The sequence below is a fragment of the Dicentrarchus labrax genome, unplaced genomic scaffold, assembly GCF_905237075.1.
Source record: "Dicentrarchus labrax unplaced genomic scaffold, dlabrax2021, whole genome shotgun sequence".
Classification (NCBI taxonomy): domain Eukaryota; kingdom Metazoa; phylum Chordata; class Actinopteri; family Moronidae; genus Dicentrarchus; species Dicentrarchus labrax.
Window position 1 is genome coordinate 18,589,956 of NW_026136709.1, and position 14,588 is coordinate 18,604,543.

General features: G+C 39.8%; 1 protein-coding gene across 3 annotated transcripts in view; it reads left to right on the forward strand.

Annotated features, from left to right (window-relative positions):
- Positions 1 to 14,588, forward strand: part of LOC127369556 (RNA-binding Raly-like protein) — a 91,367-nt gene that overhangs the window by 33,627 nt on the left and 43,152 nt on the right. For all 3 annotated transcript variants that reach the window (XM_051411042.1, XM_051411041.1, XM_051411039.1), the window contains one exon: positions 3,319 to 3,592. In XM_051411042.1, the coding sequence (XP_051267002.1) occupies positions 3,337 to 3,592 (256 nt within the window). In that variant the 5' untranslated portion in view covers positions 3,319 to 3,336. The remainder of the gene's footprint in view (positions 1 to 3,318; positions 3,593 to 14,588) is intronic.

A 14,588-nucleotide genomic window follows, 5' to 3' on the forward strand; every position in this document is an offset into this window, starting at 1 on the left:
CCTTTTAAGAGCCTGTCTACCGAAGCACAATGCATTTCAGAGCGAGGTACAACTCAGTAATATGGCTACTTTTGTATTAAATTCTTTCTTTTTTTTTCACTCAACCACTTTCCCAACACGGCAGTGCTGTCAAGCACATGACCTTGGTGCTTTTTCCAATGACCTTATCCTTATTTCTTTATCATTGACATGAGATTGTGATGCTTTTTAGTACCGTATTAGAGGCAAGGCTTCCCAGGATTTTCTGTAATGCCACAAGAGCAGTGTTTCATTCCAAAAGGAGACATCACCTTTTGAAAAATGTGACACCTATTCTGACACGACCACGCTGGCATGAAAGTGAAAATGAAGACTTATCTGTCTTCAGCTCTTTACTGACAAAAAGGCAGTACTGTAGAAGCTGTAATCATTTTTAAAGAGCGTGCTTTGAACACCAGGCTGCTCTAAAAGCAGTTTGTAGACCGCATTTCTGGAATGAAGCTCTTTTTTGATAACAAATGTCAAGTCACTCGGAACAATTATTTTGCCAATTACACTCCCGCTGCCTATCACTTCCTGTGTTGTTTTCCCATGTTACTCCTCGTGACGCTATCACCTGATAGGATGAGAAGCTTAATGGAGGTTGTAAATAAACTAAACGGCAAGGTCAGCAGGAAAACCACTGATGGAATAAATTAGTGTCCTGGTCCAAAGAAAACAACAGACAAGACAACATGAAATATAACAGTAAAAAGCGGTAAAAGGGCTCTGTGACCGTTACCCGATCCTGATTTATCTGACGACAGAGGCAATCTAACGCTTCTCCACTGATTTGTCACGTTCCCCACGACCTGTCCACGAACATCAATATGGGATGGGTGTCAGATTGTGGGTTTAAACTGCCGTTAGGTGGTCATTGTGGAGCTCATTTGAGTTAGCACATGCATGTGTGTGTGTGTGCCTTCGCCACATTAATTTTCAGTATCTGCTGCTGATAAATGTCAAGGCCACTTGAGAGATGGCGAGCAGCAGTTTATTCCCACACACACCCACACGCAGAAACAACACACACCATCGATGCGGCACTGTAAACAGCGAGCCCGTATGAGCCGTGAATCGCCATCCACCCATAGTGGGTGTCAAATAGTCATTGGAAAGCGAGTAGCATTATTGTGTAGGTGATGTAATGCTAAAAACATGTGCTGCCAAGTGAAATAATATGTGTTTATCCATGAGCAGTTGAATGTCTAGCATGGTCTCAGGTGTAATGGATGCCTGACAGAGAATCTCTTCACTGTAAATCACATGGCTGCTCTTGTATTTCCTGGATGACTGGACAGTTTCCTCCTTCATCTACTACAGTACAGAACAACTGACCTTACGACGGAATTTAACCATCACTCAGTTTGTGAATTACATCCTCTCACTGTATTTTTGACATAATCTCATACCATGCTATAATTAGTTGAACGAACCCATTATAGTATAGCACTTCACAATAAAGCTACATCGTGTAATTGTGAAGATATTGAGGCCACACGGTGTCAAATCAGGGAGGCTGAGCTGTAATCTGCAGCCTCTTGCAACGGAAAATTAAGTTGGATAAAGGAAAAAGACTGCCACTGACATAATGTGTGTGCATATGTGTGTATCTACACAATATTCCAACAACATCAGTGTTACCTTGGTTACTAATCCTATTTACTGAGGATTGGATCCATTATTCAGGTTCTTCGTCTCAAAGCTGAATAGTTGTTATCACCATATGTCAGGGACAGAGACTCAGAAGAGGCAAAAATTGAATATTCAGTGTTTTCTTCACAATATTTCACAGTATTTAATGGACTAAGTGTAATCCATTTTGGAATATAAACTGTAATGAAAACCTGGATTTCTACAGCTGTAAGAAATAAATGACATGAGTGCATACAAAGAAAATCAATGGAAAAAGCACAGAGAAATATGTGGGAGCTATCTAAATATCTGTAGACTTTATGTTAACTATGATTAAATATAGAACTTTAATTGTTCAATAGTGCATCCTTTCCTTGGGAGATATAATTTCCCTGATCATGCAGAAAGTCGTCTTCCATAAAAACTAACATTCAGGTTATGAAAAGGTCACTTAGAAATAATTGCAGGGGAGGCCTACAAAAGCTGAGGCTAATGTACGCTGATAACTTGACAGCACAAAAAGTCTGAATAAAACTGTAACATGAATTACAGCCCACGCATTCTGTGATCAGTGAAACGGCACACAAAGCATTTGGGATGCAACAATATGGGTATTGAGATAGCAAAGCTTTCCCACTGACAGCTACTGTATTTGCTTTCTCACAAAGCAGAGGAAACTGCTGCGACATTCACATATTGTTGCTCCTTCCAATTCTCTCACTCAGCCATCCGGTGGTAGCATTTCAACTATGCAAAAAATGTGGCTTAGGTAAGCAGTTGACTGGCCAGTGACCTTGAATTAAATGAGGTATACCTTCATCAACAAAAGCCTTCATAAACCAAAAAATCAATTTAGATCTATTGATGTTGATTTGAACAGCAAATTTAAATACAAACCTTGTGTTTTATGGAGCCCTAAAGTGAATGAATATGACATTATTTAATGAATAAATAAGACATTATGAAATAAATATATGAGCAAGTAGAATAACATGTAGCCTATATAAATAAATATAATAAAATAAATAAGCCAATACATTGTTAAGTAATTAAACAAGTATATTAAAACTTGAAATGTTTTATTTTATGTTTTTCTTATTTTCATATTTTATTTTATTATATAATTTATTTTACAAAATAATTAATCAGGTTTTGCCTAATTAGATTTTTATTAATTTTTATTTTTTTATTTTTACAGTGACCATTGTAATGGTCTCTTTTTACAGCCAAACACATCTACCCAATCTCTCAGCAAGCTTGGCAACTGCCAGCGAGCTAACTAGCTAATTCCTGTTGGCTAGAGAAACCACAGAGAAAGACTATCTTTCCTTATCAGAGTTCTCTTCAGTGATTTTTCTGAGAAACAGCTTTGAAATCACAATGCAGCTGAGCTCCTTCTAGTTTCTGGTGTTCAAACCAAACACTGGCTCTACAGAGCCTTTCACAGCCACCATAGTTTATCCTACACACTTGGAAGGCTGAGCTGTATTCAGTTTATTCACTGGTCCTCTAAATTATTTGATGGTTTAGAGGTTTAATGTCTTATTTATTGATTTAACATTGTAGACTTTGGGGTTCCATAGCCTTTAGTAGAGTTAGCTGGAGTTGGCCTGTCCAAAACCTCTAAAGCCATGTCCTCCCCTCCCCCCTCTGTCTGTGTCCCAGGAGGGCAACTGGTGGAGAATGACTGGTAAAACCCAGACCAGCAACGTCACCAACAAGAATGACCCACGCTCCCTCAATTCCAGAGTCTTTATCGGCAACCTCAACACAGCCATCGTCAAGAAGACCGACATAGAGGTCATCTTTGCCAAGTACGGCAAGATAGTGGGTTGCTCTGTGCACAAGGGTTACGCCTTCGTACAGTATTTGAACGAGAGGAACGCCCGAGCAGCTGTGGCGGGAGAAAACGCCCGTATCATCGCTGGACAGCCTCTTGGTGAGTGTTGTTTGCTTTTGCTTTTTCTGTCTTTAGTGAGAATTTCTACATTGCTTGTATTGCAGATGCTATTAGGCACTCATGAAGGGCCAGTAAGATACAGTCTATACAGCACTTCGCAAAAACTTTCCCCTTGAAATACAGAATGTTTTGTTAAAGCCAGTGCTTTGCTAGAGGAATGGATTGTCTCTCTCGGGAACACAAGATGCCTCAGGCATCTCTCAGACTTTTAGTTTAGAACTTCCCTTGGCTCCTAAATGCTGAAGTGACTGTGTTTGTTGTCACACTGTTTTAGAGAGATTCCCTGCTGAATGCTTTAACTGATCCACTAGTGAATGTAAGCACAGTTTGATTTTAACATTTACCAGGCAGCAACTTGTAAAAAGTATGTCAAAGTTCTTGAGACACACAACTTGAGCAGACCAGAATATGTTAAGTGGCATGGGATGCAGCTACAGTATGCTGTGCAAGCATGGATTTCTATTGTGCATGCCACTTTGCAGTGGGTTGTTTTTGTGGCAGTTGACTGTGAAATGTTTTTTATTCACATTTGTTTTGCTCAGTCAGAATTAGTTTTGTCTGTAAAGGACGTCATCTTGAGCCTTATCTTTTTAGAACTTGTTAGATCTTTGTGACACCTATTGGGAGGAATTACAAAGACACAGCAGTAGCGCATTCCTATGCATCTTAAAACATCTTTTTAGAATGATCATGACTGGACAATACTGCATACAAGCAAGAGACAGGCTTTTGATTTATTTCTCTGCAACTTTGCAACTAAGGTACAGTGTAAAGAGTGCATATATCCCTGGGGGTCAGTATATTACACAGTTAAAAATATCAGACGATCAAAGGGAGCAGTGCATGATGGACGTTAAGTGCACAACAGGAATATGTGAATGAGGAATTCATGTGGAGTGTATATTTAGGCTCTGACACCAAGCTCTCCCAGCAGAGACTGGAGAGTGACAATAATAAATTCCCCCCTGAGGAAATATAGACTCCTACAAGGGGACCCTGGGGAGGAGGTAGAGGTGCAGCAAAGTGCAACATGTTTGGTGTTACAGAATTTTAAAAATGTTAGTATGAGTTGATTAAAGAGAGTAGTGCATGATGGATGTTTAGTTAGTTATTATAATGTGGGTTTTATTATAATGTGGATATAGAATATGTACACAGTGGATATTTGACAAGGCTCTGTTCGCTCCCTACAAGAAAGCGTTCAAGCTCTACACAGCAGCGATAAGGGATGATAATATGAGAATCTACGGGTGGACACTAGCGTTGAGATGGATGCCCTGCAGACCTTTGTTGACAGAACTACCTTGCAGACTTCCTTCATTATAACGCCACTTAATTTAAGCCATTAAATGTTGTCTGTCTGATCTGAGGGAGGCTAGAGTGTTGCTTCAGCTATGAAGATATTGTCTTCATAGACATTTCAGCAGGACTCAATAAAACCAACAATCTGAGTTTAGGGCATTACCTAGAGAAAATAATATCCCCCAGACTGTTCACTCTTGTGTTAATGAACATTAGCTGTAACAAACAAAATGTATGTGCAGGATAAAAACTCAATACTTGAAGAAAGAAAGTCCAGAGCTGATTTAAAGATTATTGTGTCTCCTCTGCATCAACAGGACAGGTTATCAGTCTGCCTTTTTTCTCTCGACTGCATTCATCAACCTAAACATCAAACCAATAATCTGTCTCGTCTGTCCCAGCCTCTTCTTAAAATCCATCTGGCTGCTGAGGGACCTAGGTGGTTTCTTTATTTGCTTTCCTATTGTTAAGATGATGCTGGCTGTTTGTGAAGGCCTGTCTGTTTGGATAGATGTTTAATATCTTTCCTTTACATATATAATCTTAACTCTTAAACCTGATTTTATGATCTAACATAACTGAAAATATAGCAACAGTAGTTAATGGAACGTTTTGTGCTTCTCTGTCTTTTGTTCCATGATAGTAAAGACAAAAAGTCAACAGCAAGTGATGATGAGCTCCCTTTGCCTGATTAATGGTGGCTAATGTGCTGTTGCTCTTTAAATCTTTCATTAGTTTGATATTTGGCATTATGGATGTTTTAATCAGCGAATAAGCAGAAAAACACATCAGTCATTAAAACCTAGTTGCAACTAGGACTATCACCAGTCAGAGCCAAAAACCATCACTGAGCGCTCTACCATATCCATAACAGTGTTACAGATTTATTTTTTACCTAACTGCAAATGATTTGAGTCTCTTCACGTGTGATTGCTTGTATTTGGTTGAGAAAGCAAACATAATCGAAAGTATTTTCATTACTCCAGAGTTCGATTCAAACTGACATCGCAGCGAAGCAATCCTGCCCTCATTGTTATCACTCAATCTGTAAGTCATGTGGCAGGAGTATGATTGGGAGATACATGCTTAATTGACAATTAAGGACACCCTCAGTCTCATCCTCCCAAGCTGGTGCTTTTTATATTAACATGGTGGGGAAATGAATCAGCCACATAATGATTTGGAGTTGAGGAATGACCTCCGCAAAAGGATCTATCTTCCTGTTCGAAAACATTTCATTAAAGTGTTATTATTTGGAGGTTGATTGCACCTCAGTTCCAGAAATCACATCTGTAGGTGAGCTTATATTGCTGTGTTACTGGAGGAGTTGCATTCAAATATGTTGGTGTTTCAACAATCACTGGCTTTGTTTACTGAGATCATCTACAGTCCAAGAAGCAGAACATGTCGTTGTGGATGTTTGAAAATCATGGTTTTCTTGGCAGTGGTCACTGGAAAAGAGGTCAGTGGAATAATCACATCAAACTGTGACTGCACAGATCCACCTCAGCTGCTCAGATCCACTGGTGATGACTAATCTGTGCACTCAATGATACACAAGTGTCAAAGGTCAATGCCACCACAGAAGATGAGACTGTCTCTCTGTGCATATGGATGAAAAACAGCTGATGAAAGAATGCAAAAATTCTATAATAACACAGCTGGCAGCACGTTCCTCCCCCCGCCGCTGAGTGAAAAAAGTGGATGCTCCATTACCCTATCAGATATGAATAGGAGTTTATGAGATCACATCTACGATTGTGAGCACAGCAATCATTACTAAATAGCAGTGCATGCAATGCTATTCTGAATGGCGCGAGTGCAGCGCCTCTACGCAATTCAGAGTTACGAGCGTGAAGATATTTCTCTAAAAGCACTCCACATGAACACAGATGTTGAAGTCCTGCAGAGCACACGTGAAGAATCTTTCTTCTGCTGTCTCTCTCTACGGTACTGAAGCATTCAAACCCAGACGATGTCCCAATTAATACTATAAAGAAAAATCTGCATTGTTTTGTCAGTTAATATACAAGAAATAAATGCACTTTGCAGTAAATGATACTAGACGTAAAAACATTTATCCATGATTTTTGGGCTGCACCTGCCAATTTAAAATGTAGAAACTGAGAAGAGAAAGCAAAATGTTTAATAAGATGAGCTGCATCACCACTATTGAAAATAGGTTTTAATGTTTTGCAGCTGTGAGTAGCTCTTCCATTTTCTCTCTGAATAGCACTGTGGGAAGAAAGTGTCAATTAACACCGAAATTCATGCAAAAAAGTGAAAAAATAGATTTAGCATGCTTTTATGTCTCTCTCCATTGTGCTGAAACGTATAAACCCACGCTTTTTCCCACTTAATACTGTAAAGTATTTTTAAGTATTATTTTCTTCCGTCTTATCTCTTGTCATGGTGCTAAAACATTTAAACCCAGGCTGCATTCCAGTTAAAGCTATGAGATGTACAAATATCCATAGTGTACTCTGTCTTGGTTGTTAGTATACAGGAAATAAATACACTTTAATAGAAATTATACCAGACATGCAATCATCAATGAAATTATGAAGCACTCCAAGAAATGTAATGTCTCACCATTATCCAAAATTAGTTTTAACTTCAAACCTACATGGGTGTTTCAGTTATTCTGGCTGTACAAATAATAATGCTTGTGTATGTTGCTCAGGTGAAAAAAAGCTTACAAGCGAGTGAGGGAAATGTCAATGGCTGTGCTCCATTTAGCCACGAAAGTGCGCTGCTTGTTACATAGCAAAGCTAAACAAAACTAGCCACTTTAAATGCATGTGTTAACTAGTCTAGTGTACTGGAGTGTACCCAATGAAGCACAGATTGTACATGCAATCACAATCCAGGAAAGAGGTCTAATTAGCAGAAATGATTCTGCATGATCAATACATTTAGTGTGCATTCTGACATCTTCACATATACCTTATTATTATTGTTCCGTTTTCCAATATGAAAGGACTTAAAAAGCTTAAAATGATTGCATTGTGTGCTTTGTAAATAGGAGACAGCACCAGCCATTTTGGCGCCCAAGCTAGTTTCAATTTCCCTACAATCCCACTTACAGTCACATAAGTATTAAAGCCGTCTGAGGTCAGCTGCTCTGCTGTGGCATAAGTCACGTTAGGAACAAATATCTCTACATCTTACTTGTGTTGTTGTGTGTTCCCTACCCTCCGGCTAAAAGCTGACTGGGGGGAATTCCTCGTGACACAGTGACATGATGATTGCTGGCATCCATGAACGTCAAATGCATCCGAACAGTTTCCGTCTTCACCCACCGAGATCTATCTGCTGCATCTCTATGGCCTCGCTCTACAGTGGACTCAGTGGGCTGCAATAGAGACAAAAAGTGACAGATTTTTTGCCCTTAGCTCTCCCAGCAAGCCTGAACATGCTACTGCTGAGTCTCAAAATCTACACATATGCACTAACAGTATATAACTCATATGCTATCTGAACGCCCAGTGCTGTATATTGCAGCTAGCTAAAATCAAACGCAGGTTTTTGAAAGATTTTTGTGAGATTTTATAAAAAGTTATGATTGTCAAGCTCCTTTGAGGTGCATGTCACTCTTGACCTTTATGTGGTTAGATGAGTATCTTTCTTTTCGTGTTTTTCTCATCTACAGAAGTGGTTGTTTCAACTGTCCTGATGTGACCATGCACTTGTGTGTGTCTGCCTGTAGGCAGCAGATGTGTGTGATTGGCAGGTGGTGATTGAAGCCCTGATGGAAAAGGACAATGAAAGAATAACATCCCATATTTTTCTAAGAGAGGCGATGTATGAAGATACAAGCTGCTGTGCAACCTGGGAGCAGAGGAGAGAAGGAGAACGGCAGAGAGAGGTTAATAGCAGAGAGAGGGCGAACTAACAACATCTCTTGAGAGTCCGTCTGGTAGCAAGCACACCTGATAATCTTCCCTCTGTTGACTCTTGTTTTGAGTAGTCTGACCCTCCCAGAAGAGATCTGCATTCTCTTTCACCTGGAAGTTTCATGGTGAAGGTCCATCCCATTACAATATTAATGACCACAGTGAAGGATAATGTGTGATGGATCACCAATCATACTGCCTCCAAATGGCATTGGCAAGAGTTAGGCACATAAATAATAAAGTGATTTAGATGCAAAATCCATCCTAAGCGGATTACAAAGGCAGTGGCACTGCAATCAATCGTCATTTTGGGCCAACATGATGCATAACAAGGAGCACAGGACACACAAACTGAACTACACCGGGAAGGAGAAGAAGACTGAGCAGGCACAGGTAGAAGGAGTGTGTGTAGGGTTCTCTGCTTGAAGTGTATTTGTGTTGGCAGTGTAAAAGTAGGCCTACTGGAGGCATATGTTGTATTTGTGGATCTGATTTTATTTATTATTCTTGTTAATAACTGGCCAAATACAGTTGATGCATCGACATTTTGGAATATTTAGAGCACTCCTACTGTAGACTCTGATGGGATAAGTTTTCCTTGCTCTTTAAAGGCATTTTACACTGTCTGATTTTGCAACTCTTTTGCAAATTGTGCGAAATATGTGGTGAAAACTTGTCCAAATTGGTGGTCTTCATGATATACAGCATGTTTGGTTTAAGCGCTGGATTATTTTTCCTCTTCTTGTGTGATATGACGCCATATATTGGTCTGCCATGTGTGTCTTTGATTGTTTTTGTTGTGTAAATGGTCATTGTGTATGTTAGATTTTCTAAATACACTGAAAACCAACTGCCCTTTCTGATAATAAAGTTATCAATCAATCAAATCCACCCATCAGAATATGACAAGAAATAATGTAGATTACGCAGGAGAGTGAGGTTAATGCTGATGCTAAAAAACATACTGACCTCAAACTGACTGTAAATTCAGCATTCCTCTTGCCCTTGTAAAATTATTGGCATTGCACTATAAGTGCCTTAAAACTGTTGTTCAACAGTTCGAGAAGTACACTTATTCGCTCTATTGCAGAGAGTTACATGAGAAGCTCAATATTACTCCCATACCTGTCTGTTAAATGTGAAGCTATACAGCCAGCAACTGGTTGGCTTAGCTGCGAACAAAGCCTGAAGACAAGGAAACAGCTAACATGGCTCTGTCCAAAGGTAATGAAATCCCCCAACCAGCACCTCTAAAGCTTACTAATTAACATATTATATCTTGTTTGTTTCAGCCATAAAAAACTGTGTAAAAAAATTTGATTTATGGACTGGACTGTTTGTACTGGAATTAAACTATGGGAGTGATATGGTGATTGATTATATTTCCAAAAAATGGCAAACTACTTCCCCCATAATTAGTGCAATGGCTTCTTCGCTAGACTCCTTTTCTGTTCAAATTCCTGGAAAAAAAAGGAAATATGTAACTCATATAGACAAAATTAAGGCTGTAAAATAAATTGCACTTCCTCACAAACTGAATAAAACTATTTAAATGCTCTGAATATCACAGGCTTAACATTATAAGTGAATACCCAAGGGGGATTTTCTCTTTAATGTCTAGCCAAACCAATCCTCCTGCATCTTCTCCACCTGGCTGCTGTAATTCTCTCTATCATTCACCATTAGTATTCACGGGCTCATGTTCACTTTGAAATTTGCATAGATAATTCCAACTATGTCTACAATAACTGCACAGCTCAGTAACTTTATTTTGAGAGCCAGGTTCAGAGGCATGAACAGTCATGAGTGAGAGGCCTTATGGGTATTGCAGTATGCAACTAGATGGGCCAATTCTTCCTGATCCACTGGACTGAGCCTTGCCAAAGCTAACCCCATAAGGCCCCCTCTGTGTCTTTCATGTCCCCGTGTTTGCTTCTGAGGCTGTGAGAGTATTCAGCCTGAGCATGTGTGTGTGTGTGTGTATGTGTGTGTGTGTGTGTGTGCTTATATGTGGGCTCTATGTGTGCTTGCAGATGGGAAACGTTAGAGAATTCGGGTTTGCGCTTCACTCGGAAAACGATTTTAACCGTAACGCAAACGATAGTATCACATCAAGCAAACTGTAATATCAATACATAATCTCGCTCTCTGTCTTTGCTCTCTTATTCCCTCTCTTTCATCCCACATACCTCTCCCTGTCCTTGCGGGTGATTAGAATGCACCCTGGTTGTCCATCTCCTCCCTCATTAATCACGCTCTGAGAGACTCGGCCGGATGTTGAATGCACAGTTGGCCTGACCCAGCACTCGACAAAAGCATCCATAACACCAGGTACAGAGCAGTGCGCAGTCTCACAGTCATACAATAACATCAACAGTATAGCCCAGCCAAGGATTTATCTGAGCTATAATGTATTCAGAATATAAGAACGTGTTTCTTTTGTGGAAACAATACTGAAGAAATTTTAAGATTGTCATTGTGCACTTAATAGGCTTTAATAAAGCCACCCAGGAAAGCACATTTCCCCGGCTGCCAGGATCTCTTTCTGTCTCTCTGTCTGTCTCTTCCTCTCTCTGTGTCCCTCTCTCTCTCTCTTTCATGCATTCTGACAAATGCTTTAGTGGGGCATGAGCCACAGTGTGGACAAAGTGAGATGGATTACTGTGTGGATTTTGGCAGGGGAAACTGCAGCTAATTCTCTGATTAGAAACCTAGGTTCAGGAGGTAGAGAAACACTGAGCTGTGAATCAGAGTCAGAGCGCAGGGCTCACTGGGCTCCAGAAGGCTGTGCATGTGTGTGGGCATGTGTGTGTGTATGTGTGTGTGTGGGTGGGTGCATGCTCTTCTAAAATTCGGAAAACAAGCTTGTTTTAGTTTATGTGCATGTTCTGTTTGCAGGTGTTTGTATTTTTGTGCTATATGTAATCTGATTATCATGATATGAGCCAAAATGTAACTCTCACAAAATTGTACTTTTCATCACCTTGGCCACAAAGAAACAGGTCAGTCAACATAGTATATTTTATAACAATCACTACTGTGGTGCAGGGTGGTGTACTGGTTGTCTGGCAGGTTGCAATTTGGATTCTCACACAAACGGCAATGTGTCAAATTTAAGTGCCCTTGAGCAAAACAAAGAAACCTGCTTCCTCAGCAGAAGAGAAAATCACAAAATGAAAAATGTAATATCCACTCCATAACCATCAGACATTCTAGTGGATATCCAGAGGGTCGCATAATCCACAATGATAGCACAAGCACAAGATTTGAACCTCATATCTTCCAAATGTATTGACATTGTTATAATACAAAGGCCAACATCACACAGCAGTTAAATAGTTTAGTATATAATATATAAAAATATAATATTTTTCTATTTATCTTATATAACTATATAATTTATTTATTTATTTATGAATACTCCTTAGAATTATGTATCCAAACAGGAAAGGGGTATGTGAATGGGGCTTTAGTAATTGACCATTCTTTGCAATGCATTTCTGTACTCAGCTGCACCTTCAGTTGCATTGATTTTAATTTGATTTGTCTGTTTCAATTAAAATGGTGTTACTTTAGAAATTATTTCACAGTACATCTGTTAGCATAAATAAACTGAAAACAGCAGCCCAAAACAGAAAATCTTATGTAATCTCACACAGATGAAAGGCTGCTAATTAGAAACACAATCAAAGTCTGCTTGATGCAAACAAGACTGTTACTGTTTTTGAAAGCAGAGCAACATTCTTACGCCATATTAAAAAGAAAAGACTGACATCCCAATTGCAGACATTTTGGAAACAATAACACAAATGTACGGGTTCCAGACCCTCTTTAACAGCTCAAAATACACACATTAACATCGCTTGATACTGAATGACTTTCACTAATTTTATGAGAACAATGGATTCATATTTATGTCTGTGATTGGTGCTTACAGTATAAATGTTCAAAAGAGGTTTGACAGGGTACCAAGTAATAATAATAAGAATAATAAACTGAACATTTGTTTGTGTGGTTTTGTGTGTGTGTGTGTGTGTGTGTGTGTGTGTTCAAGCATAGCCAATATAAAATAGTTCCTTATTTTGTATGCTGCTTTAGGTTTTTCTTTCTGTGTTTTGTGACCCTCAAGCAAAGGTGCAAGCCCAGTTTGTGGTAAAAGAGAATGTTATTACTTCATTATTTTTATTAGGTTTTAATAAGAAGAAAAGAAGACAAAAAATGGCAACAAAAAAAAATAAAAACTTAAACAATGTGAAATTAATGCTATTCTTTTTACTGGGGTACTGCAGTGGGGTCTGTGATACATTAAAGTCAATGAACAAAACACAGAAGTAACCTTCCCTACCATTGGCCAATCATAACAAGTAGAGGACTTCATTCCTGACTTCCATCTGACCACCCGTCCACTCACAGTCTCAGGCTACACTTTTTGTCCTTTAGCTAGCCGAGGATCCCTGAAGCTCCTGTCCCTTCTTTTATAGCAGTTAGTAAACAACCTGATGGAAGCCCAGTTTGAGATGAACAGGGGGGACAGCGAGGCTTCAAACTAACAGGATTAGCTTGAAGCCTAACAAGCATCCTGGCTAAGATGTGTTCATTAATATTACATCCATCTACAGAGGAAGGGAGTGAGAGAAAGAGAGAGAGACACACAGACGGCAAGGGGAAGTGGCTTTGGACCACTGAAGAAGAACGGAGTTGGATAATTGTTCCCCATGCATAATCACAGATGCCTGTTTACTACTGAGAGCTTAGGTTCACATTTAGGGCATGCTGATGCAGACAGGATTGGTTGGAATTAATCGATCATTGGTTGAAATTGGAGATCTGGACTTGCAAAAAGTAAAACTTTACACTAGATATGCATGTCGGCACACTGCCTGTTAGGATTAAAAAACATATTTGGAATAAGCACATTATCTAAAGAGGCTTGTCTTCACTCTGACTTTATCTGAGTCTCAGCGACGTGTATCAAGAGTAATGAGCCTTTTGTGTAGGATTAGTGTTCTTACAGATGCTCTACTTGTGCATGCTGAGAGATAATACTTCAATAAGAAATCCGCGTGTTTGTGCTAGGTGTGCAGTCTGGCTATGACAGAGACCACTGCAGTGCGACCTTTAGTCAGAGAATCAGCTAAACAGACAGACCTTCATAACAGACCCTCCGTTTCCCCTCTGCCTCCGCCCCCCCATGAAAAATGCCCTTTAACACTTCATAATAATTGATCCAGTCAGTCGTGTCTGTCTCTTGATTCCCGCTGTAATCATATGCACCTCAGGCTGAACGACAAAAGAGAAATCCAGGCGATAAAAGGTGACGCATTGTCTGAGTAATGGTTTGTGACTTGTGATTACACATGCAGTGATAATTACTGCGACCCCGGAGGGTTTCTGCGGACCCGTGCTCCCGGGGCTCTGCAGAGTAACCCCTCTGACTCCCCCCGCTTAGTGTGCGAATTAAGAATCACTGTGACAGACTCGCTGGGGAGTTCTCCCCCTGAATGAAGATGGACAGTATAAACAAAATAACATTAAAAACAGCCCATAACCTCGCCCGGAGCAATCTCTCGCTCTCTCATGTGTTTGCTTTTCCTCTCACATTTCCTTATTTGACTCTGCATTTATTCTCCCTCCGTCTCCTCGCTCTCTCTCGCTACTTTGCCTCAACCCTTGCTCATTCCTCCATCCTCTTACTCACAAGGCCTCCTCGCCAATTACGCTGTAGTCACAAAGCTGAGGCCTTGTGAATCATTGCATCCAGTTGTTAGTGTGGAATA